The sequence below is a fragment of the Columba livia genome, chromosome 2, assembly GCF_036013475.1.
Source record: "Columba livia isolate bColLiv1 breed racing homer chromosome 2, bColLiv1.pat.W.v2, whole genome shotgun sequence".
Lineage (NCBI taxonomy): Eukaryota > Metazoa > Chordata > Aves > Columbiformes > Columbidae > Columba > Columba livia.
This window is the reverse complement of record NC_088603.1, coordinates 127,457,460-127,483,330: the sequence shown is the minus strand read 5'-3', so window position 1 is coordinate 127,483,330 and position 25,871 is coordinate 127,457,460. Positions and strand designations below refer to the sequence as shown.

The 25,871-nt window shown below is 38.9% G+C and overlaps 1 protein-coding gene and 1 long non-coding RNA gene across 14 annotated transcripts in view; one reads left to right on the top strand and one right to left on the bottom strand.

Moving 5' to 3' along the window:
• Nucleotides 1-25,871, bottom strand: part of SULF1 (sulfatase 1) — a 124,570-nt gene that overhangs the window by 58,144 nt on the left and 40,555 nt on the right. For 7 of the 13 annotated variants that reach the window (XR_010470613.1, XM_065053739.1, XM_065053741.1 and 4 more), the window contains 3 exons: nucleotides 6,582-6,743; nucleotides 6,029-6,261; nucleotides 200-439 (listed from right to left, as the gene is read on the bottom strand). Coding sequence is in view for 12 of the 13 variants with exons in the window: in XM_065053739.1 (XP_064909811.1) it covers nucleotides 200-439; nucleotides 6,029-6,230 (442 nt within the window). In the remaining variant the exon portion in view is untranslated. Of the gene's footprint in view, nucleotides 1-199; nucleotides 440-6,028; nucleotides 6,262-6,581; nucleotides 6,744-7,199; nucleotides 7,221-25,871 lie in introns of those variants that run through there. The other 6 variants (XM_065053742.1, XM_065053747.1, XM_065053740.1 and 3 more) reach the window with 2 other exon arrangements.
• LOC135578651 (uncharacterized) lies at nucleotides 14,619-22,547 on the top strand. The gene is made up of 3 exons (XR_010470614.1): nucleotides 14,619-14,966; nucleotides 21,665-21,721; nucleotides 22,416-22,547. It is a non-coding gene; the product is annotated as an uncharacterized LOC135578651 (long non-coding RNA).

Sequence of the window (25,871 nt, the reverse complement as noted above, 5' to 3'; positions counted from 1 at the left end):
GAGTTTCTTTATATGGCCATTAGCTGTGGATCTGGACCAGCAAGCAGTACTGCCCTCCCTCTCTGTAACACTACACCCCTGCTCTGTAAAGCCAATTGGGGACAATAGTCACTTCATTTTAGGCAGTGATTCAAGATCCATTGCTGAATATCTATCATCTTCACTTTAAACAAAGAACTACCGTTGATTTATCTCTTACCTGTTCTATACCCAGTGTTATTGAGATACACAGCGAAGGTACGTGGCTCGTGAGTAGCCTGCCATGAGGGAGAAGAGCAGTTTTCGTTGTTGGTGTATACATTGTGGTTGTGCACATACTTCCCAGTCAGCATGGAGGAACGTGATGGACAGCACATTGGAGTGGTCACAAATGCATTGATGAAAGAGGCCCCTCCATTCTCCATAATCCTTCTGGTTTTGTTCATCACTTGCAAGGACCCTGCAATAAGAGGCACTGATCATCACCATGCTGCAAAAATTAGTTAAAATATATTGGCTGTTGTTCCGCTGTTAAAAGTAAAGTATCAGTGATTAGCTTGCCTTTGAACATCAGTTTGTTCTGCTCTGTAGCTGAGGTAATTTTAGGAGAAAATATAAGTTGTTTATTATATCACCCAAAATATTTTTCAAGATTCCACAAACACAGAGGGTTTCTGGTATTTTGCTTTTTCTGTTGGCTGGTTGGTTTTGTTTTGTAAGAAAACAGTATATTGTGCAGACTGCATCATGAATCAATGTGCCAGTAAAATATGTAAAGTGCTGAGATTATCAATGGATCTGTTACAATTCTTTCCATTTTCTTAGATAATCAGAGAGAAAGAGTGAAAGAGAGGAAGGAAGTAAAGGAGGCAGTGAGAGATGGAAGGAGGAGAGAAAGAGAATTCAGTACCAGCTTTTCTAGAGAAAAGTTTCTGTGGACACAGGATCAGCATGTCTGGCTTGGATAGTAAAGCACCGTGCTCAAAATCAGTTTCTGGGGATAAATCCATATGCAAAAAATATTGCCAAAATTCAGCACCTTTCTCAAGAAATTGCACTGATCCAGTTTAAAGAACAAAGACTGTTTTTGCATCTTTCAAAACTTCTTCGTGAACAACAAAGTGAAACAGGCAGAGCTGGCAGATTTCTGATTGCAGAAAGACTGAGCAGCTCCTGGTAGGTTCTGTCAGTATTTACTGACAGCTGTCAAACTTTGCTCTTTCTGTTATCCATCAGAGCAGAGATTGAAGCGTGAGAGTGAACTGTGAATATGTCAGTATGTGCCCACAAAACAAGTCTGCGAATTATAGTACTTGCACAATTTTGGTGGTAAAAAGAGGTTTCTGGAACTCTACTTTTTTTTGTTTGTTTTTTGTTTGTTTTTTTTAATTTGGTTGCAGGTTTAGATTTAAATCCATTGATTCCACTGATACAATAAGAGTTTTGCTTGGTGATTTTGTTTGGGCCACTAGAAAGTCAAAGAAAAGTTTTGAAACAATGGAAGACATGGCTATAAAACCACAAAACTGCCAAGCAGGCTCAACTTCAGGTGTAAGCAATAAAATCTTACAAATTAGCTTACTAGTTAAGGTTAAGCATGCTCAGTTTTGCTTCTGGGCTAAGGAGTCACTGCTGAATACAAAATCTTTTTCATCAAAATTATTTGGTTTAAAAAAGGAAGAAACAGGTAGCTTTTCATCTTTTCCTTGTACAGTGCCAATGTCTGTGTCTTTAAGGATACCCTTAATACCTTGCATATAAGTCACCATCAATTTGGACTCTTGCTTTTCACAGCCTTTTTTTCCTAAATGCAGAGCGTCTGAATTTGTGCTTTCCTGAGCTCAATACAGATAAAATCCACGTGTTTAGAGAGATGAAGAAGTAGGAGAGTAACTGAGAGGTCCCTGAACACAAAAGGTCTCAATTTGTATGAGTGGGAGCATGTCACTGAGTTGTTGAGTAAAAGTCAAATGAAATATCACCCTTATTCTACGTGTCTTTTTCTTAGACCCCAGGCTGGCTTTTTCTTTTTAGTATTTGTTTTGTTTTGTTTTTGCCATAGCTCTCCCATTTTTGAAATGTCACAGTCTGTTATGGAAAGCTCAGCTATAAAATGCTTCGAGGTCCTCAGATGGAAAGTGCACTCTTCAGGTACACAAATGCAGGGTAACAGCAACAGAGCTGATGTGCACTTTCATGCCTCTATGAATTATAAATGAGGAGCTGTTAGAGCTCTTCCTCATTCCTCTTCTGGGTCAGCCCTCTGCTCTTGCAAACCTGCTGTTTATGAGTAAGTTTTTCCTCCAGCTATGCACTTACTGACACTGATAATAGATTTAGCGACTCTGGAAATTCTGGAATAGGCACTTCAAAGCAGGTGAGACTTCCTCATTTGGAAAACAAAACATAAGTAGGAGATAAAACTTGCTTCTATAAGTTATAATACTTGGCTGTCCGTAGCTGTCATAGCAGCTTGTGCTTTTTACCATCTGGCCCACAGTCTTCAGGGCACATGTACTCAGGCACTGTCTGACAGCAGGACCCTCATGCTCTATGCAACCAATTGGGGAGCACCTGAGGGGAACCAGATAACTGGGAACGGCCACTTTGGATACAGAAATTAGCAAATTTTGTCAAGCAAGAAACTCAGTGTCCCTTCTCAGTCTATTCTCATGTATCAAGAAACATGTTTCATAACCAAGGTTTCATGACAAGTCTTAAAGTTGCTATGGTTTTTCATCCAGGTGTTTCACAGGTGGGCAAGTCTACAAAGCGATAGCTAGAGCCACCTTGTCTTCATATGGGTTGTACACAAGACCCCAGGAAAGTGGTGGACTTTCTCAGATCTCAGCACATATCCCCATTTTTCAGCTTATGTTTTTTACTGTTTTAGTTCCAGTGAAGATGGAAAGCAAACCAGGCAAATTATGCCTGATGTGACGTATCCACCTGATGCTGTGATCTCTTTACCCAGTGCTGCACTCAGTGGATGGTTTATACAGATCTCACTGGGTGGTGCATTAGGCTGTAAGCAAAGGTATAGAAAGAAGTAAATGTCTCAAATTAATTTTTAACTTTTTTTTTTTTCCCCCCCAACCTTTTCCCACTCCTGTGACATTTCAAAGGCCTGTCTGTTAGAAACACTGGAACTACCAAAGTATTCACTAAATTTGACTCCTTTCTGACATTGTGCAAGATAGTATTTACAGTGAGGATTATAATGGTGATTGGGCGGTCACTGTTTGAGGTGCTGATGTGTGCAAGTGATAGAGTGTCTGGAGGACAGGGAAGAGACTAAAGACTGAGCAAAATTTGGAAATACCTGTACTCATGGCTGAACAGAGTACAGACCTGACCCCAGAGGGAGCTGAGGCCAGTGCCCTGAAGAGCAGCAGCAGGTTGTCTCCAGGGGGGGCATAGTTCTGGGCAGCTATGGGTTGTGAGAGCTGGTGCTTTGTCTTGAGCAAGATGTTCATTTGCCTCTGTATTGGGCAGTTTTTCCTCTACCCTTTGGTTATTGGCAGGGGAAGTGCACAGAGGCACAATTTAACCAGTCATTTCCCAGCTTCTGGGCTCAAATAATTGCCAAGTTTCTTTAAGAGCTGTGGGTCAGGCTGCTTCACACCACTTAAGCTGCCATGCACCTGCTGATCTATAATATCCTTCCTCTGTAATACATTCTTCCCAGCATAAATAGGATTGGATTGAACCTGTGGAGCAATTTGTGGGTTTTATCTGATAAGCTGAATAAGACAGCAGCTCTGCTGAACTTCTTTGCATTCAGAATGCAAAACTCAGGGGGATGGTGCAGATCAATAGGAAGATGTGCATACTCTTATGCTTTCAGCACTGACTAAATGCAAGCTCCCTGCCTCTTGTAAATTTTACTTTGGATAACTCCCATGTATATCATTTGCACCCAGGCAGATGAATATTTTGGTTCAATGCTTATATGTGCTCTGGAAACAACTCCTTTCTGATTGAAGTCTATAACATACCTTGTATGCTCTTATGTTAAAGCATCCATTTAGAACAGCTTTTAGAAATGTTTGTGCTGGGAATACAACAGCAAATAATCCATACTGAGAGACTATCCAGTTTTGTGATTTTTGCATACCAATGCCAAAGTTTGATTCTGTTTGGGGCAGAAAGTGTTACTTCACATTGACCTTCGGAAAATTTGAAATTTTTCTCAAGAATCACTGAGGGGTGAGGGGATAATTCACACATGGAAAACAGTCTGGCTTTACTTTTCAAATAAGCGGAATGATTTATTAGCAGAAATGCAAATAATGCAGTATAATAAGTCTTAGGGCTGAATCTTGTTTCCTGTGAAATGATCTATGAAAAGGGGAAACCTGTGTCTTCATTCAATGCAGAGGGAATGCACATGTGTCCAGGCTATTGCTCAGCTGCCTGCTAATCAGAGCCAGAGTGCCCTGAAAACTGGCAGGGCAGAGCAGCTTTCAAAGAGAGGAGCTCTACAACAAGAACAAAGTGGCTTCGTACATCCTTCCTCCTCTTTCACCACTTGCAAACCCTCTTGCAAGACTGAAGACAGCAAGTCAGTAACGTTGTTCAGAGATGTGTCTGCTGACCTACCTTCCCCAGTGCCCTGGAGAAAGTAGGCTCTTGCAGACCACAAAAAGGAAGATACGCCTTGACCCTTTAAACAAAATTTTCAGAATTACTCTATCAAGAGGAAATGCATTCCTACTGTAACAGCTGTATTTTAGGTCAAAAAATAGAGATGGAAACAGCCATTCGTTATGCAGGGTGGTTAAAGAGAGAAGACGTTTGAAAGAGTGAGAAATAAAAAAGATAAGATGTGCTCAGATCTAAAGGCCCAGTCTTGGAGCTCTGCTTCATAAAGGTACTAACTCTCAATCACAAAATGCACTTTATTAATTATGTTCTCATAACCCTGAATGAGTGTGTGAATTATTATTGCATCATGACAAATACAAAAATGCCAGCAATTAAATAGCTGCTTCTAGATCACTTTTTGTCTACAACTTTTTGGCTGAAAGCATGTGATCTTAGAAAAAATGAACTATTTTGTTATAAGTTCTCAGAAATTATGCATTTTGATTTTTCAATGTCACATGCATTTTGTTCAGAAATTGACTATACTGTTATTAAAAACATGTCTTTCATTAAAAAACACTAAGAATGCAAGACTTCATTCCAAATTGATTTGCCAATTTTTCACCTTTTTGATCTTGCCTCCCACCCCCAAAATAAAATATTTGCTTAGGGGTAACCTAAAATGATCCTCTTTCTCTCCTTGATTTTTCACTTTGGGCAGTGAACCAAAAAATCAGCTATATGTATAGCTACCATTAATATCTTTCTAACTTACTTAATGGAAAACATTCAAAGGCCTCCTGGAACATCATCCAAGTGTTTTAACTTTTTCCACCCTAAGAAAAATATGTGAAAACTACTTCTGGCTGGTATGTCCAGGTTGTGCTCAGATATTCAGTATACTTATGAAAGCAAAATTATCCTACTTTTTATACATATAGCATAGTTTTAAAGCAGATGGATTTTAAACACTTTAATAATTCATAGAAATATTGTGTTCTGAAACCAGGCCAGTTTGTCTGTGTGCATAAACATGTCAGATGACATACATGCATGTGAAAAATATGTGAACAATATAGATGCTCACTTATACAGTACTGAGAAAAAGGTTAACCTTAAAAAGCTCAAATTTTTAAATACCACAGAAAGTCACAAAGTGAAAAAGGGCTTTTGATGCAAGTTTTTTTACCTGTATGTCCTTGCATGCATTATTAACTCCTTTTATGGTGGTGATTAAAGCCTTCCATGGCAGATTTTGATAAGCATGTATTTTCTAAAGTCTGTAATTAAATCTGATGAATGCTATTCAATAATACGTGTTATCTCATTTTCCAAAATTGTCCCACATTCTGACTGTGTTCCAGGACCAGTACCTTCTCTGAATTTAGAGTGTTTTCTGCTTGGCAGAAATTACTGAAAGACACATGACAAAATGAAGTAGCAAAAAAAAAATATTTCTCACCTAGCTCCACATCTTGATCATCTGTGAGTACAAGGATGATATTTGGTCTGATATTTTTTCGCTCCTGCTGCACACGTCCTCTGAACCTTGGGGACTTGATGGTGGAACAGTGACTTGTTAGCAATTCAGTACTGAGCACTGCCAAGATGAGTGTAAACCAAGACGACTTCATAGTAGCTCCAGTATTTAAATGAAAAGACATCCAGAAGTGCCTGAGCTCTAGTTTTCAAGACCTGTAGGGAGGAAAAGAAATGTTGTTGAAGCACTAAATAAACTTCCAGTCACACAGTGAAAGGATGACATGTAGAGAAGTCAAGCCTGACACATACCATTTAACATGATTATAAGCCATATTGTGGAATAAGTGCTTTATTCTGTAATTTTCTAAGAATAAACTCGGTCATTCTGCAACTACGCTTTCTCAAACAATTTTGCTTGAAGTTGTGCTACTGCCTGCATTTTATACAGGCATGACTTCTAGTATATTTCTCACAGTGCTCCTTCTCCTACACCCCACGCTTCTTTTATGCAGCATGTTCCTTACATTCAGTACCTGGGTGCAGTATAAAATTTCTAGGATGCAGACGTGTTCAGAACATCTGTAGGAGGAGCCCTGTAGGAAGGTGAAAGCAGAAGACTTGTCAGTCAAAGACCTCAGTACTGTGGCTGTGCTCCAAAGTCTCCAGAATTGTTCGTTACAGCTTCTTTTTTTGTCCTGAAAGAAAAGAGTAGAAAAAATTTACATTCCCCCCCCAGCTCTCCTACTTAATTTGATACCATGTCTGCATAGTGGTTAGATGCCACCTTGGCTGCTAGAGATATAAGAAATATATCTCACATCATCAAATGCAGGTGCTTTTCCAACATTTATAGCCAGCCTGAGATTCTGAGAACAAGAGTTTATCCCAGCATGTGGCACCTGGCAAGCAATAAAGCTATTTTAGGTTAACTCACCTGCATGGGCGACTAAACCCTGACATAGCAGAGGGGAGAGCATGGCTGTCTTTTGCAATCTGCATTGGATCACTACGTGAAAAGTCATCTTCCCACAGACAAGAAAGCTCATATTAAGTGACAGTTCAGATGATCTTACCCAGCATTGTGAAAGAGCATAACTGTCCCTCAATCAATCAACAACAGACCTGAGTGCCTCATCCATAATGCACAGTACCTCTGACACAGCCTCGTCCTCGACACTCCGCTTCCAGACTTGGCTCAGTACGTTATCAGAACCCCCTCTCTGTGCCTGTCAGTCAAACAGCTTTGCTTTTGTAAGACCTGATGCAAGCACAGAGGCTTGGTTTGCTGCAGCAGATTTAAACCTGTGACTGAAAATGACTGATTGGCCTGGGAAGGAACCGGGAGCCACTTAACACTTTAACATTTTTGGCATTACTGACTGAAGCTCTGCAAAACCATCCTGTTATACGAGGAAAGGGCGGGGATATCTGGGGGCAAAAAGGAAAGGGGTGGGAAATAGACCATAGAGTCTTGCCTGCTCCCTCCAGGGTATTGACCTGTCACATATATTCTTTTTGGTTTTATTTTGGGACTATGGATAAAGCACAATGACATCAGTCAATAAAAAAATCCCACAAAACCGCCCAAGAACATTCAAGGTCTGCCCAAGGGGGAGCCTGCATGGGAACTGGGGTGCACAGGAGATAATTAGACTGGAGCGTAACTCACGAGATCTGTGCACCCACACCTGAGATATCATATTCAAACATGCAGCGTGAACTACAAGGAGATTAATAAGAGGAAATAATTTAATGAGAGCAACACAAAAGACAAATAGGGCCCCATCACTCACCTAAAACTGTTAATAGGAAGGAGCTCTAAATTTTGGGGGAAGAAGCCACAGGAGATGGAGGGGATGGGATTTGGTGCTGGACTGCTAGAAAAAGGATCATGTTCTTGTTTTCACATACACCTTTTATTTTAAGCTTCGCAAGCTAAACAGTTTCATGCTCCTCACTCTGGCAGGCTGTAATTACACCAGAAGAGTGTGAATGTCTTTAAAAGGAAAATCCAAGTGTCTGTTGTGTGGAAATCTTGTCTTTCATTGTCTCTGCACCAACAAACAGTCCAGGCTCTGACTAACATTAGAGCACTACAAAGCCAATACAGGGGGATCAGGATTTAACATTAAATGCCATTTTGGTGATTACACAACATTCAGATAAGCAGACTGGAAGTCTGTAATTAGTCTGGACTGACTTTTAAAAATATTTCAATTTCCATCTACTTGTTGTAAGTCACATAAAAGCTGACAAAAACCTGGAAGACCAGGGTTACTGGAGAAGTCAGCCTTCTTCTGACATCAGACACCACATGGTCTTGGTACAAAAACAGAAATACAATTTCTCTAAATGTCTGATCTTTAAATAGCAAAACTTTGACTCACCTCACAAAGCACAAAAGGCTGTGTGAAGTGAGACTCCGTGTTTAGTATCTTACCTCAGTTGTACCATGCAGCAAACTTTTTCAGACAATGTTGACCCAGAAAGCGCAGTCATCCTGACTGCACTGTGCAAACATTGGCACCAACATGTTTGAATAAACCCCCACAGTACGAAACTGCAAGTTCTTGACAATTACACCTCAGTGGTAATAAAATTTACACTAATCCCAATGAACATTAGCAAGTATTCTTCCTTTCACATTCTTTGGTCTATATTAGTTTTAAAAAAATCCTTTTACTTCAGCAAGTTAGGGCCAGCTTAGGCAATTCTTTTCTAGGAAAAAGAGTATGAAGCGTTTCTTTTCCAACTCTGATTTTTTCTCCTTGGTGGATAAAGAAAACTATCAGAACTGACCTAGGTGTATAAAATTAATGATCCAAATTTATTTGAATGGTTCTTGTACAAGATCACAGTAATGCCACCTTTTGTTGCTCCTAACTATTTCAGTTTTGTGTAAAACAAATCTTTATTAAAAGGCAATCTTCAACAACTTGGCTTTTTACAGCATGTTTCCCAGTTCTAGAAAGAAATAAGGTAAAGAAAACTGTCAAAATACAGGCTAGATAGGGAAGACAAGGCTGCAGTGTTTGTGTTGGATATCAGCTCGCAGTATACAAGTGCCCTACAGACACTGTGATTTGTCTTGAGAAATAGATAAAAATAGAAGAAATTCTAAAAGTGACCTTTTCAAATTCACATAGGGAAGTAAACATAAATTCTTTTGTGTTGTGTTCAGAAATCAAGACAGTACTATAAAATGCTTTTCTCTAGCCAAGTAATCAAGTGCTGATCACAATTTCTATACATGCTATTTGGAAAATTTAAATAATATTTTTCCTATAGAACATACCTATGACAACTGAAAGGTAGTCAGTAAATAAATGAAAGCAGAGAAAGCAAAGAAACTATATTTTCCTCATGTGAATGTAATTTTTTCTTTCAGTCATTTCCTCCTCCCCCCCCCGCCCCCACCACAGGAGCACAAATTTGTAGTTTGTACTCACCTTTCATAGTATCAAATCTGAAAGCTTGGATCTTTATATTTTTTTCTATGCTGATAGTATTGTAACAGGCAGTTCAAGGACTTGTTGGCATGGAGAATTAATTACCCATGAAACTTGAATTACATTGCCAAGGCACTGCAAAGAAGGGCTACAGTGCCACTTCTTGTGATGTGGAACAAAAACTAGGAAGATTTTATTTCTAAGTCTCTTGAAAGAATATCTTTCAGTGGCCAGGAAGAAAAGCAAAAGGTAGAATAGTATATTTTGAAACTGTTTGTAGATTTTATATTCGGTTTGGCTGAGAAATACTTAAGATTTTTCAGTGCATTGGCTGAAAGTGCTTAATTTGGAACACAACAAAAGACAGAGAGTTTTCAAAAAAGAGCATTTTCCCTTTGAAAATCCACTTTGTTTTCATGTCCACATTTTTTACTATGCTCAATTAAAGTGCCATTTTGTGTTTAGCCAGTAAAAAACTGTCCAGTACCATACATGTTTACGAAACAGTGCATTGAGTATCCACAAGCATACTCCATTTTAAGCTTTAAAGATGTATTGACTTCTTCATAATTAATATTCTACAAATGAGGCTTCCACATATCCTTACATACAGAACCTGGCTTACACAGACTGATTTCTTTCTTGTTTGTAAATCTGAAATTAAATGTGGCAATAATGAGTGGTAACAAAAGGCCAATGACTTTGTCTTCTCTGCACCAAAGTGTTGATGTTTCCTTTTGAGCATGAGCAGTGAGGACATCACATCATTCGAAGTCATAGATTAAAGCCTGCTGTTCTAGTGGCCTTTCCACCCAGAAAAAAAGGGATCAACTCTGGCCAAAAAGGAAACAGCAGTAATAATACTAGTAATAATATGCACTGTGATTGTGTAGTTTCAGAACCAGAATTCCGGTTTCAGTTCCCCCGATATTAGCAATAAATGTGCCCAGTGAACTGAGAATATAAGGTACTGCAGAGATCCTAAATCAAGAAACTCCTAATGTGGTAGCAATTTTGTGGCTTAGTGTGTTGCTCCTTATTACTATCTAATATCCCACCAATTATTTATCTGTACTTAGATTTCCCTGCCTCCAAAAATTGACATAGTTGTATTTAATTAAGATACAGTCCACAAACAAACATTTTACCACTTAGGACATTTTGAGATTCACCGACAAGTGCTAGGGACTTGCACAAAAATATGTCAAAAGCATGCAAAAGAAGCAGAAGAACTCGTCATTGCAAGCGACAGATTGCTTCATTTCCTTCATGAAAAAGACAATCTTGGATAATTTCTTCCTACAGTTATCTCTGATAAATAAATGAATAAGGCCCCTCAAACAAACAAAACCTCAGATATGAATCACCACAAGTAAATGAACTTTCCTTCCTCACCCCAAGCAGAGGAGCATTATCTTCCCATGTATTTTACCTCTGACCTGCCTGCCGACTTGATGGTTTTGGCTTTGATAAACATTTTTCACAGCAACATGACTTCAATGTTGTCTGTTTCCTCAAAATCAGATTTTCCATAAGAAAAATGGAAAGGTGAAGGACAACAAGGAGAATTCTCATCATACATAAAAAAACAGAGTAGCGATTCTGCTGTTGACAGTGTTTTGTAGTTTCCAATACAACCTTGCTGGTTAGTCACATTCGTGGGCACCTGGTCAGCATAATTTCAAAAGACTGCCAGTCTGCCTGTAATGCCAGAAATCACTGTCACTGGCATCATTTTAACTGGAGTTGGCTTCACCCACCAGTGCCCCTATGAATGTCAGATTCAGTGATTTACACCTACCATTTTCAGTTCTTTGCTTTAAGGTGAAATGCGTCCACCTGGCAGTGCTGCTGTACTCATTAATGTTTTGCATACATGGAAACTCCAGGGTGAAAGGGAGTGAAAGTGGTTTTCTCAGCCACTCATATACGGTTTCTGTGAATATTTGCTGTTTATTTCAAAGGATGGATGGACCTCTCAAGGTCTCACAAAGTCTGAATCATAGCAGGTGTGCTATTAGAGAACCAACAAAATTAGTAATTTCATGACATTAGTAATTGTGTGAAGATTGTTCAGACAGATTGAAATACACAATAAAAGGTCAGGGAGGTGAGATGTTCATCTGCACCAAAGCAGCCAAGCGGTGCAGAAGTCTTAAATGTCTCCTTAAATCATATTGCCTTGACAACTAGAGGGTTGTAACACCCTACAACAACAATAACAACTCTGAGTTTCGCTAATATAGTAAAGCACTTAAGTGGAAAAAGCTGTTGACAGACGTCTGATTTAAGTTTAGTAATGTTAATGCTCTTCTCACATCTTACACTTCTATCTTGTATTTAAAAGGCAAACACCGCAATCTCAGACAACCAGGCATGACCGCGGAAATCTGTGGGTCAGGTTCCTGTGGGAATATCAAGTCTGTAGCCATGAGAAACACACATACTGTACAGCAGAAGTCAGGAAAAAGCGAGACCTACCATCTCTTCTTAAAGGTTAATCCCTTAATCTTAGTTGTAAAATATAGGATTTACAGTGAACACAAAGAATGTAGTTCCTCTCTGGGTCTAATCTAACTATCATCTATTGCATTTCCAACACACTTTACAAATTAATCAGTTATCTGCTCACCTTCCAAATGTAATCTATGTATTATAATGATGTATCATCAGAGCCTGAGGCTAGTTTAATTTAAAGTAACTATGATTTAGAGTAATTGCAGGCGGGGAGAATCATAACCTTATATTATGTGTTTACATTGCGATTTTGCAAACAGTTACAGACGGGAAAGGAAAAAGTCTGCAGTGACTTAAAGTAAAATCTACACTTGCTAACCCACTTTTATAACTTTGTACAGGGTAAAGGATATTCTTAGTAGGCAAAAGTTTCCAACACTTCATATGTCAGAGTAAAACTACAAACTCCAATAACATTTTAAAAATACATAACTGCAGAAGAAATGATCTGTCTTTAAAAATGGAAAACACATCTTTGATTTTAATGCTGTTAATATAGTTGACCAAACCATTAAAGAAAATTAAAAATAATATTTTTATACTAACTTCAAATCTGTGAAAGTTTTAAAAGAAAATTCCTCCATATTTTTCAGTTAGAAGAGTGCCTGCTGCTAAGTGACAAGCTTCTAATAACATACAGTTACTTAAGTTTATTTCTCACCACCTGATTTACTTTCTTTTAGAATTTCATATTTCAACACAGCCAAGAAATGCACTTGTCATACAAAAGAGCCTGGTATAATCGAGCCAGATGACATGCCCCACAAGTAAAATCAGCCATTCATGAAAGCTGGTCACTAGAGGCCATTTCAAACAATGCACATTTCAAAGTAATCTAAAGTAATCCCTTTTCTCTACTGATTTGGTTTCCAGGCAGTCTTAAGCACATGTGTGCAGCAAACAGGAGGCTTATTAAAACCTGATGTTATATTGGAAGTTATAATGCCACTGCCTTGTGATTGAATTCTGTGTCTGTTAGTCTTCAAAGAGAGGGAAAAAAATCAATTAAATTTATATGCTTATTAAACATGAGTGTCATGATATGTGCAGTTTATTAGCACTTGCTAAATAATTAAGACTGAGAAAGATAATTAGATGTGCACAAGGCTCCAAAGAGGCTTCTGATATCTGATTTTTTTTATCTTTAATGAAAGTGGCTTTCCAGCTACCAGGTAATATAATTGCTAAAGACGTCAAGTGTTGTTCAAATATAAAGAGTAAAATTTGTGTGGAATTTGAGGTAACTTTAAAATTCCATTTTAAAACCACATATCTTTGCTATATTCCTACTCACTTCAGCTGTGTGGGGCCTTATGAAAACACAACACATAATAACACACTGACTATTCGGTGATCCAGTAAGTAGTCTTGAGTTGGGAAGTCATATCACAAGGGTGAACAACAGTGACACAGTTTGCACATTTCTTTAAGTTCCCATTTAAGTCCACTGGTTTTAGACACCGTGCAAGAGCACAGGTGTCCATGTCTCCTTTAGATAGAAAACACTTTCAATTTAAGAAGGTTCCTTCCTAGATAGGTTTCCTTCTCCTCAAAGGTCTGCAACTGTCTTTGAAAGTGGGATTTTTTTACATCTGGTAAACAGTTTATTTTCCTAAATAAATGTACATGATTAAATTGAGTATGAACATAGCATCTTTAGCACAGAATATCTATGGATCTACTTATATAGGAGAAGACAGAAAACATGCCTGTTTCTTCATGGTAATGTACACACTTCCATTATCACAGGGAGTTGTGGCGGATGCACTTGACCCCCTTCCCAGCCAAACCAGCAGCAGTTTGGTCCAGGTTCCAGAAGAGGGGCCTGAGTCACAGCCAGGCCAAGAACTTCTTCCAGGAGACCCACAGGGAAGGAGAATGGCACATTGAAGGCCAGTGGCTTGTGGGCGCAGGGAGTCTCATGCAGACTTCTCCTACGGTATGCAATTTGACTACAAGTCAACCACTTCATTCTATAAATATGACAGCCTGGATGAGCCCACTTTGAGCTCTCCCTGTTAAACAAGTGAGCTGTATGGCAATGTGGCAATGGTTTCACTACTCAGAGGTCAGTGGAGGAGCCCAATTCAAGTTCAATATTGATCATTTAGCTTAAGTAGATGCACACCAAATGTAATGGATTGTTTAGAAATATAAGGTTGTATGATTTTTAGTGTACTCTTTTATTCATGTTACTTGGTAGACTAGATTTTCTAAAATTTTAAGCTGTAAGCTCCTACTTGTATTTGCCAAAGGTAACTGCAGACTATACTAAACGCCTGCAAGATGAAGTCTAGCTTGCATTTTCCTGGGAAAAATTAAACTGACTGGCAAAACAATGATACAAGGCTAACGCAGAGACATCACAGACATCTGGAACGTGGGCCCTATTTTTGCACTCACTGAGAAGAAAGGATTTATCCGGACAAAACGGCACCTTCAAGGATATGGACCAAAACCAATATCTACAACTGAACAAAACAGAGGCCCACATAGAGTCAGGGAAAAGGAGTCCAATGGGGAGCAAGGGACCTGGTGGCGAAATTTTGCTATTGGACTGAATCTTTATGTGAACAGTCTGTAAAGATATAAAAGTTTGTAGTTTTCTATGCTGGGGCAGACCTCTGTGTAGGTACCTGGCTTGAGCCAGCCCTTTTATTATTTTACTCCATTAAATATTTTTCCTGAAAATTTTGCTTCCTGAAAGTCTACTTTGCATGCAATTATGGGTCTCCCCTGAAAGGTTGCCTTTGGAGCTCTAAGTAGAGGCTCTGGAGCAAACAGTTGTCAGGGGAAGAAGAACCCTGAATGTTTGCATCGTGATGGATACACGCGTGGCCTGAGAGTTTGCCTTTGGAGCTTCAAACTACAGCCTCTGGAGTGAACAGTCCTCAGGGAGAGAAGACGCCTGAAGGTTTGTTTCGTGAACAAATACGTGCAACTGGAAGGAAGGTAAGCGATGCTTGGTTTGGTATATCTGCCCCACGCAGTAAATGATAGAGCAAAGCTGCCACCGAACTCTTTAAAGTTACGCTTCTCTTTAAGAAATCTAAACGTTGTTCTGCAGCAAGCAGAACCCAAAATCACTCCCCCACAACAGAGGTTTAGCTAGGTTTTGCCAGCACATGGCTGGGTGGTCTTGGGTAGAAGCTGAGCCTAGTGCAGGGGTACCCTGGCTGCTCTCCTTGCTGACTGCACAGGGGAAGCAACAGGAGCTCATGGGGACCAAAGGAGTCTACGTAAGGATTGAAGCATGAGGAATTGGCAGTACGAATCTATAGAAGAATATGGATGTAAACAGGTGCTCTACTAGGTACTCCTAGGAGAGGATCTTAGGTATACTTTTAACTACAACCCAGAAGGATGGACTTCTCACAAACATCGCAGGAATTTAGGCAGGTGCCATCCCCTTGCTAATCAGGAGAGTCAGACAGTTCCTATAAGTGCTTTTCAAACACTTACTCTCCTATATTACGGTGCAGAAAGTGAACTTATTCATAGCATTAGTACTTTGCGTGCTTACATGCACAGGGAGTGTGCTTACATGCACGTAGATCCACTATAGACTACATATAGTGTCTGTTGACTTTCTCTTTCACTTCCAGGTCTGGAGATCAAGTCTAAAGTTTTGGTTGGTTTTTTTTGAGTAGTGCCATTATATTAAAATTAATTTTACTGTCGATAGATTTAAACTGAATTTAACAGGATTACAAAAATAGACTCAATGGATCTGGTCCTGAGTACCATTTTTAAAGCAAGATCTACCTCACTAGGTTGCTTCTCTTTGCCAAGCAGCTTTTCTAGTCTCAGCACAGTATAAATTTTACCTTCACTGATATACCTGTAAAAGCTCCTTAACAGACCAAGAAATGTGTTTTTAAATAAGGTCCTTCCTGACAAACCTGTAGTATAGAGAAATCAGCTTTTTAATAATAGTAAACAGACATTCAAATAAAACAAAACAATCTGTTACAAAAAGCAGATGCTTTCTATCCTTTTCCATAAAAACTAGTCAGTGAGGAAGTTGCACTGACTTGTGGCACTGCCAAGAAACATATAATCCCTGATATCTGTCTTACTTTTAATTGACTTTGTAATAAGGACGCTCCTGGTGTTCCCCAAGCTGTGTTTCCTGGGGGGATCACAAGGGGCAACCCCAGCCCAGGGACATGGGAGACACAGTAATCCTTCCAGTCCTCTCACCTCCTGTCACATTGCTGTCGCACTGTCCCCACTCAAGCACACACCTGCAATGCTTGGGGGGGAATTCCTGTGATGACCTGCAGCTGACCCACCATGGGGGAACTCAGAAAGTCATCTCTATATGGCCATGTCCCACCAGGAGAAAAAATTTTGCATGGGAATGGCATCAAATACGAACAAGGAATATGACTGATGGATTTTACTGCCAAATCATGTGTCCAGGTCCTTACTTAGAACCCAATACATGTGTTCTGCTGTGCAAAATAAATACATCTGCTGGGTTCAATGGGACTGCTCAGCTCCTTAAAACAACTTCCTGCAGGTTTTTCAGTAAATCCCTGGTGCTTGGATGCTTTAAGATCTTTGCTGAATATTTCAAAAGACGCTAACCATCGGTGGCACATAAGGAAAGGTCAAAATATGCAAAGCATCTGGATACTGAATTTCATCTTAAAATTAGTATTCCTATGAAAAAAGCCTGAAATTAGAGTCACACTTGTCTGTTCAAGGACAGAATACACCATATACAGCTTATCTGTCTGACGAATACAAATTCTCTCAGCCTAAATTCTGGAAATCTGTTCTCAAAGAGCTGTTTGAAAATAATCACCAGTCTGAGATCTAAGAGACTCAGGGATGACTTGTTGAAATTATTCTATGAATAACTTTATCTCAGAAAGAATTTTGAAAGGGTAGCAAATATAAATGTGCCTTCGTTTTCCAAGTGAAAATGCCTGCGGAAAGACTTTCTTCATCTTTCAAGTGCACATACAGGTACTTTCAATTTCACAGTCCTGGCTTGTGTAGATGAGAGAGCAGTTTTAAAGCATGGAAGATGAAGCTGAATACATTCAAGCACACATATATTTATTTCCAATGCACTTCTTGTTAAGCAAATTTCCTATTTAGCAATGAAGAGACGTGACTTTTTATCATCTTTATAAATGAGATGTGCATCTTGTACCTTTATAGTTAATTGTAAGCCTGCTTATAAGCAAAGATTGTACTAAGATGCCTGACATGGCACATACTAAATTATTTTCTCTAGGAGTGATGAAGGAGGCAGTCAACCTTATGTCCCAGAGCCTGACTGTGCATTATGCACAGAGGGAAGACAGGAATGGAAATTGGTAATCTTAAGGTAGAAGCTTCTGAATAATACAGAATCGATCAGGAATGGGAAAGGTCAGGTTGCAGTTGATTCACTCCCAGATAATGGAGAGGATATAGAAGAGTAAAAGACAGAACTGTAGTGCTTTTCTTCATTTTGCGTAGGAAGGAATTCGGGAGGCACTCCAGTTTACAGTGATTATTGTGGGGAAACCATCAATGCTTGCTTTACTGGATGTTTTTTTCCTAAATGTAGATGAGATGTTCTTATATGAAAGGTGTCTCATAAACTGTGTCAATGACCCAATTCAGGAATTCTTAGACCAACATATAGAGAATTCACTTCTTTGTGCCTAGCAGGCTCAGCTGTGAGGTCAGACCGGGCTGCTCAGGGCTTTACCAAGTCAGGCCTTGAAACCCCCAAGGATGGACACTGCCCAAATGTTGTGGGGCCCTCTTCCACTGCTTGACTGTCCTGAGGGTGAAATTTGTTTTTCCTTATAGCCAGTCTGAACGTCTTTTGTTTCAATTTATGTCCATTGTCTCTTGTCCTCCTGCCACACATGACTTTCAAGAATGGGGCTGAATCTTCTCAGTGATCTCCCTGTAGGCACTGGGGGGCTACTGTTAGATCCTCAAAAGCTGTCTCTGCTCTGCACTGAACAACCCACCTCCCACAGCCTCTTCACACAGGGCAAAGGCCCCAACCTCCAACCATCTTGATGGCCATCTGCTGAATGCACTCCAGTTTATTGATGTCTTTCCCAAACTGGGGACCCAGAACTGGACATTTAGATTCTGTCTAGCAAGTGCTGTGTCAGATCCATTTAAGTATTTGTTTAAAGAGGTATTGTTATTAGGGAAAAGTGAGCTGAACTAAACAAAACAAATGTTTCACAGAGCCTTTCTTTGCTAAGTGAATGATTCATTGAAGATTTTCAAGAAGTTGGATTGACCAACATCATGATTTTTCTATTTCTGAACTTTTTGTGTTATTTTTAGCACAAAAAAATGAAAAGTGTCATAAAAAAAGCTAGTTTTGCTATAGGTACAGGCTGACCAAAGTCCTTTGAACTGGGAAGAAGCCTTCCAATTTTCTCAGTGGCCACTGTTTCAGAAGAAATGAAAACTGATTTTTGTGTGTGTGTATTGTCGTTGTTGTTGTTAAAGGAACAGAGTGATTAGAACATTAATGATTTGGAAAAGGAGTGAAACTTTATATATGAAAAAAAAGAGATTTAAAATTCCCTCTGTTCCAGGCCCCATGTAAATGTAAAGAGCACAGCTGGAATGAAACAAATATTCTGACTGGTTTCTGATGAGCTGGGTGGTGTAAACGTTTCACACTAACCACACTGCACGCTCATAATATAGGAGCTAATTCATCTGCCATGAATACATTCCTGTGTATGTTGTCCTTTAAAATAAACAAGCAAAATGAGTAATTTATCAGGAGTTAAACGAATACTTTTCCAGAGGGACCCCTTCTGTCCCATATGGTTGATTTTGAAGTCTAAATGAAGGTAGTTTAAATGCTACATCCTCTGTCACACTATGTGAAGCAGTTATTGCTTTAAAATATGGCTTTTCAAATTTTTAGCCCTGTCAACAAGTTCCAATTTTTCTTTAAAATATTATTCCGGCTGCTGGTTATTTTCTTAGAAGACTGGAAAACTCTAAACACAGAGCTGCAGACAGTCAATAATGAGAATTTTCCAAATTCTCTATTTACAATGGCATTGCATTTGCAAAACGTGTTTATTTCTAGATTAATTTAAGAATTTTGACATAAGGTTAAAAACAAAACCCAAACAAAACAACAAGAACAACAGAAATCAAAACAAAACCAACCAAAACCAAGCCAAACCCCAAAACAAAGCAACACACATACAACAAAAAAAAACCCCAGTTTTATAGGAAAAACCTCCTGGAAAAAAAGGCTTATCAGAACCAGCGACACAATCTCCCCCTGTTTTCTTCCCAAATATTTTCCTTTATGGCAGAAGAACTCAACACTGAATGTTAACATGGAAAAACTTCCAGTCTGAAAGTGCTGTTATTTGTTGTGTAGTGTCCTGAGGCATATCTGGAAGCGGTAACTTGTACCCAAAGAAATGCATGAACACTGTTTGAAAAACCTTCTTAGTGTGTTGGTGTTGTTAAACAGGGTGGCAGTAAAAAAGCCTACCAAGCTACAGACAGGAGAATATTCTGAAAATATAACATTTTCCTAACTCTGTTCTTTTATTCAATTTTATAATGGGCTTTTATAAAATTCCTAACTGTCCTTAGCATCTCCTTTAAAAGTAGATGGTTTGAAGCAGATGTTATGACCTAAATCCCCTCCTCATACGTGTAGTATGGGGATCACAGCACCCATATAGCACATAGCATAATCTACCACTCGGTCACCTTCTGAGGTTACCCCACCTTCTTGTTTTTCCATTTTACTGAAAGCTCCTACAAACTTACTTCTCCAGCTGGTAAAGTATCTTTAGATTATAGACATGTTAAAATTTGGACAAAAATATACCAAACATTTCAGGGAGAGAAAGGATCTGAAATGAAAAATGCATTATGCTAAAGTATCATATGGCACTGGATTATGTTTCCACTCTCTCCTACAGTTAAAACTTTGTTGACTCCTCATCAGAGGCATTCATCTTAACATTGCAGCTATTTGTAAGACGTTTCTTTGCATGACTTTCTCTCTAAAAACTAGGCCTTTATTACAACATTGAGCTACATATTCAGCTTTTCACAGAAAAGATCTGGGAAAGAGATATAGCAAAATGTCTGAGTGCTGACGTGTGTTTCCTACATTCACTAATGTAAATTTTATGCATCTGAAAATGAAATCCTCCTGTGTTTCAAGAGACATGTATAACCATGCTTTCAGGGTGCAGAATGGGCCCTGTGGGCCAAGGCTGGGAGTGGCAGGGCAGGGTTTGGCTGTCTGTCCTGCCCCGCTCTGCATACAGGGAGCAGGGCATGTGGGGACATTGGGGAGATTAAACAGGGTCCTGGGCTGTGGACAGGTTGTGGGGAGCCCCAGAGGGCTGGAATGGGGTCCTGGGCTGTAGTCAGGGAGGTGAAGGCCCCAGGGGGTGGGTAGGGCTTGACGGTGCCTCATGGCCATGACACACAGGGACAGCAACAGCATCAGTTGAAAATGAGTGAAAAAAGTATCTGCCCAGCTGAATGAGACTCAAAGCCCATTATTTATAACTGCAGAAAAGTTGCCCTAAAAGTTGCAATGAACAAGTACATTTCAGCAGGAAGCTGTTATGGATAAAGAGACAGATTCGGCTATTCTGTGGGGAAGGGTGTAAACAACAATCAAACAAAAATTGCTGAGCATGTCAGAAATCATCACTTTTATTAATATGGTAAAGGGGGATGTATTTATTATAAATTATCCTATCTTCTATGGTTTAACACTCAGTTCAGCAGTCTCTACAAAATATTTTTCAACTCTTAACAGTTAAATGCTACAAGTTTTAGCTTACAGGTGAGGACACAGTGGGAAGGCAATTTTAGGAAGCAAATAACCATAACCAAATAGCGAAAAGCTTTTGCTAATACGTTTTCTTTTTAGCGTGAAATTGCTTAAAACCAAAGCAGCTGATTGACTAGTGTGAATCATATGCGTCTCCTAGACAGTGTGATGAATGTCACAAGTTAGCATCTAATACCTGCCTAAGGCTTATTGCTGAAAACACACTCCTTGTGCCATATGTTGTGGAAATACCTTGTAAATAGGGATTTTGGACAAATTTTTAATGTGTCATTTTTTGTTTGCAAACTACATGTTGGATGTAACACCTTCAGTATATTTGCATGTTTCTTGCATAACATCTTTCATCTAAGTTCTTTGATTCAGCGTGTAAGTCATTAGCTGATTCAATATCACTGGTATCAACAAAATAACATCGAAACTAAAGCAGAGAAGGATCAGCTTGGCTGCTCTGAGTCCAGGCTAAGCTTTCTGCTTATCCCCAGACTTGAGGCTAAGATGAAAAACCTTAACTTTTCAGTTTGAAATTAAATTAAAATACAATTTTGTGTTGTGCAAAGAAAAGCAAAAAACACTGGAAAGGTTTTGTTTTCATGGCAGTGTGAAATGAAAAAAAATCTGAATTCTTGAAAGCTGAACTGTCATCCTGTGGCCAGCTCTACCTTTAATGAAAGACATAGTACAGGTCATACATCCTGGCAATATTAAACGACAACAGTTGGAAGTACAAGGCCTCCCTTAAAACCCAATGATATTACTAATGAGGATGTTATGCCAGAAGGACTTTCCAAAACTAACACCATTCTGCAATTTATTACAGACGATGACATGTCAAGCTGGACTGGACCATGAGCTTGGATCCTTAATGAACACCCAGGTAAGACTCCTCAGAGATGTATTCCTGACTTGTTTCCTTTCATCAGCCTTGCATTTGAGCTATGACTGTCTTAACACTAATTCATTTCTTGTAAACTGATCACATACTATTCAGATATTATTAAGGGAAGAAATAAGCTGACAGTGCCTTATTTGGGTCAATGTTCAAAGTAAAACCATGGTTTTCCTTACTGTTCTATACTGTAGGAATATAAGACAGACTGTATTTCTTCAGTAAGGTGCGTGTTACTGTAGGAGCTAAGTAAGGGAACTAGAAAGTTTTACTAATATTTACTTATTTACCAAAACAAAATTTTCAGATTGGTTCATGATACAGTATTCGTCTATGTTATGGTTCTTTGCCATATATAAATATGTAACCATCAGACATTCTACATTTAAATGCTCCTCAACACCATACTTGTTCTCTCTTTGAGGACATTTGAGTTATATAATCTACATGGCATTCAGACTTTGGAAATGACAATACCAGTGGGGACTAAAATATGATATATAACTTGCTGCTGTGTTGTGGATTATCATGGCAAATGCATTATCTGTTAACTGCACCTGTCATCCATTGCAGCAAGTGCAGCAGATCTTGAACTACCATAAGTTAGCACAGTTGTGCCAGTAGATGAGCTTGCTGATCGCATGGTCAGGCTATTGTTATTATCCTGATACTTTGTTCATAGGGCTATAGACTCTGTGCTCTCACACAAAAGAAGTCCTCACAACATGCTTGTGCCTCAAGGAAGAGCAGTTGCTGGCAAATGAACAGCAGTCATCATCTGTTGATGTTATTGTTCATTACTAGCACAGACACAGGTAAGAGTTTCTCTTCTATCCACCAATACTAGAATTGTTTTTGAATCTAACTATATCAACTGACATCTGAACCTAATTTTTACTCAAGCACCTCTCCCCTGTCCTAGCAGCAGCAAAGGAGCTTCAGCATAGAGACAAGGTTCCTCACCAGACAGGAAGCCATACTGCACATGGGAGGAACCAGGAATTACTATTCTACTGAAAATGTTTGTTTAGTATCTTTTCCCCAAGTCTTTTCCATATATATAACACCCTGAAACTTCGGTAAAAGGAAACTTTTATGATGCAGCAATCAAAGTTTCCTCTATTTCTATAGCCACCTATTACTGCTGCTGTCACCTGTGCTGACAATGAACTATCTCCCTATCACTTCTGGGAATTATTCGGCATCTTGCAATAACCTGTCGTTACAATTAATGTAGTATTCTTAACCGGCTTTCTAGGAAAGGACGTTGACAGTTGAATATGGGAAATAGCCATTAATAAGCACACAGCGTTTCTTATTTACAACTGTTTCCTGATTGCCACAATCTTTCTCTGATGCTTAGTGGTTATGTATTCAGTGAATATTTCCTGCCTTTTCCCTTCCTTCAAGAAAACCACATAATGTAAGCACATCAAAGATGTTGGCTATAAGGAATTAGCAAGTGATCATCCTGTGGAGGGTCTTTCAGTCTACAAATACTACTAATAAGGCAATAAGTATGAGAGCTTCCTCAATGTGTAATTGCTTACTCTTCATCTCAGCAGGATTTTCTTTACTTAATCATCAGCAAAATAACCCATGTAAATCACAAAATAGTCCAGTTGTTCTATCATTCCCTCTTTCTTTGTGCTGGCTCTTTGATATTTAACCTCCCATTTTAGTCATCTTTACACGGATGTTTTCCAGAGAAACAGTATGTCTCATTTAATGCTATATTAATCAATTGAAGAGAACATGGATGTTGCTAGGTTGACAGTAAGTGTATGCATATGAAAGCAGGCCCAGTCGTGGGCCACAATGAGTTACTTCTGCAACAGACCAAGAGCCCTTCATCTTTATTGACCTAGGGAGCAGGTCAGATATGGCTGCTATAACAAAGACAATTCTTGAATACGAAAATGCCTTTGCAGTTACACCAGCTAATCGGTCTGAAAATCTCAGCTTTATTTGGCTTTAAAATACTTCAAGATAACAGCACAATACGACTGACATGCTAGAAGAAATGATAATATGTAATCTTTTCCAAGCCAGGACAGACATGCAAATTAACATATGGCTGGAGATGGTAAGCCTTTTGGCAAAGTCTAGGTGTCTTTTCACCTACGAACTAAAGCAACAACTAACTCCAGCAGAAAGTAATTTCACCAGGTAAATAAACCACTTGTGTCTCTGTTACCAAAAAAAAAAAAAAAAAAAAAAGAAAGCGGTAAGCAACGGACTATTTTGCCTGTTTTGCTCTGGAAACATTTTTCCTTTCACCCAGCTTGTGAGAGAGCAAGCAAACTGCATGCTACCTATAGCACATTTACCTGCCATTATCCATGATCGAGCAGATGGTGTTGAACTGCGTGCAAAAGGATGCTCAAAAGTAGTAACTTAGGATCCACCTGGATCCAGGGAAAGAGTAGAAACTTTCACATGAAGCATGAAAAAAGAAAGATAATACTTTCACCTTTCTTCTGTCCTGTGTCATCTTACTCGGCCTGACCTGAAGAATAAAACTTCTAAGGCCTTCATAATGGAAAATCAATACTCTTACACATATGTATGCATTACATTGGAGGTAAAAACTTGATAAACCTTAAAATAACATTTAAATGAAATTTTGTATGACCGTTTCAAAAGAAGGAAAGCCTAAGAGGACATAGACATTCACAACACTCTGTAAAACTACTGAGAGATTAAGGTATGTAAGTTAGGTGGCAAATATTGTAGGGATCTCAGTTTCTATCCTGCTTCATGGGATGAAAAGGAACATTTAACTGCTTGTCTCCTGCTGCTCTTGAATGAAAATACAATGCTTCATTAATATTTATCCCTTTTTCTTCTAACCCTACTATACATGCTCTCTTTCTGAGTTTCAGGAAAATCAGCAATTATCACATCAAAGGTCATTCATCCACCAGGGAAACTTCAATCCTTAACTGGTGGGGAATTGCTGCCGCTTTTGCAAACATTTCAGATCAGGCGAGCAATTGTTTTCCCTCCTCCCTTCCCTCCCGTGACGCTTGTTGGTTTTATTTAATCAGCTTAGAAGACCTTCTTAGTTTTCCTGTGATGCCATACACTATTCTAGACATCAAAAAGATTTTCATGCTGCTGTTATACTTATACAGAGACAATAAAAGAATAACAAGTATTTAACCATGCTGCACAATAGATCATCTGAAACAATCTCAAAGACTTTGCTTAAATTTCCACAAATATATTTTTGTTAAGCTATATTCTGAAGTTATTGGCAATACTCTCACTTACTTCAATAGTAACGGCAGCATTAAAGAAAGTTGATACATGCAGAAGAAAATGACATAGATGTTCAAGTTACTGAACAGCAGAAATCAGAACCATTGAAAAATGAAGAGAATCTACTCCTGCCAACAGCAAGCTTTAAATAAAAAAGGTATGAGTCAAACCCCCAAGAATAACCAAGAAACTGTTTTCAAAATAATAAATGCTGTGTTCATGTTACTTATCTTTTGGCTTCATAGCCTCTATGGTTGTGCATTTTGAAAGTTTTTTTGGCAATTCTAAGTCCTAAAGAACACTTATTTTTTCTTCCAAAGGAAGAGATAAGCTTTCCTAGAATCATATGATGCCAAAAACGAGATGTATGATAAAGCAGAGAGAGCTGCCAATGCTAAAAAGTATGTTTTCTTTAGGACTGAAGAAGACAGTTCTGGTGATGTTCAATAGGAAGGGCACCACACTCACTTGTGTTTCCAGTCTCACTGGCAAATAGATGACCAAACATCATTAATACTGAGTATTGCTTTCTTTGGGTCTTGTACCTTTGCATAATTAATTGATTTAGGTATGTAGGCATCTTGATGCTAATCAAAACATGATTTCGGTGTCATGTAGCCTCCTAGATTGGGCATGTTACCTCCACTAGAACAAAGTATCATTCAGTGCTTAAAAAAATCATTAAAATAAATTAACAAATTGGGCAGAACTGTCAGAGAGTACTGCTCCACTTTGTCTTAAGTATCGTTTCTTTCTGACTGCTATTCCTGGCTCTGATCCTTTGTACAACTCCTGCGGCTAACTCACATTAAATAAGAGTCTTTCCTATTTTACGCGTGAAGCTGTGCTGGGAATTTGCCTTCACAATATCACA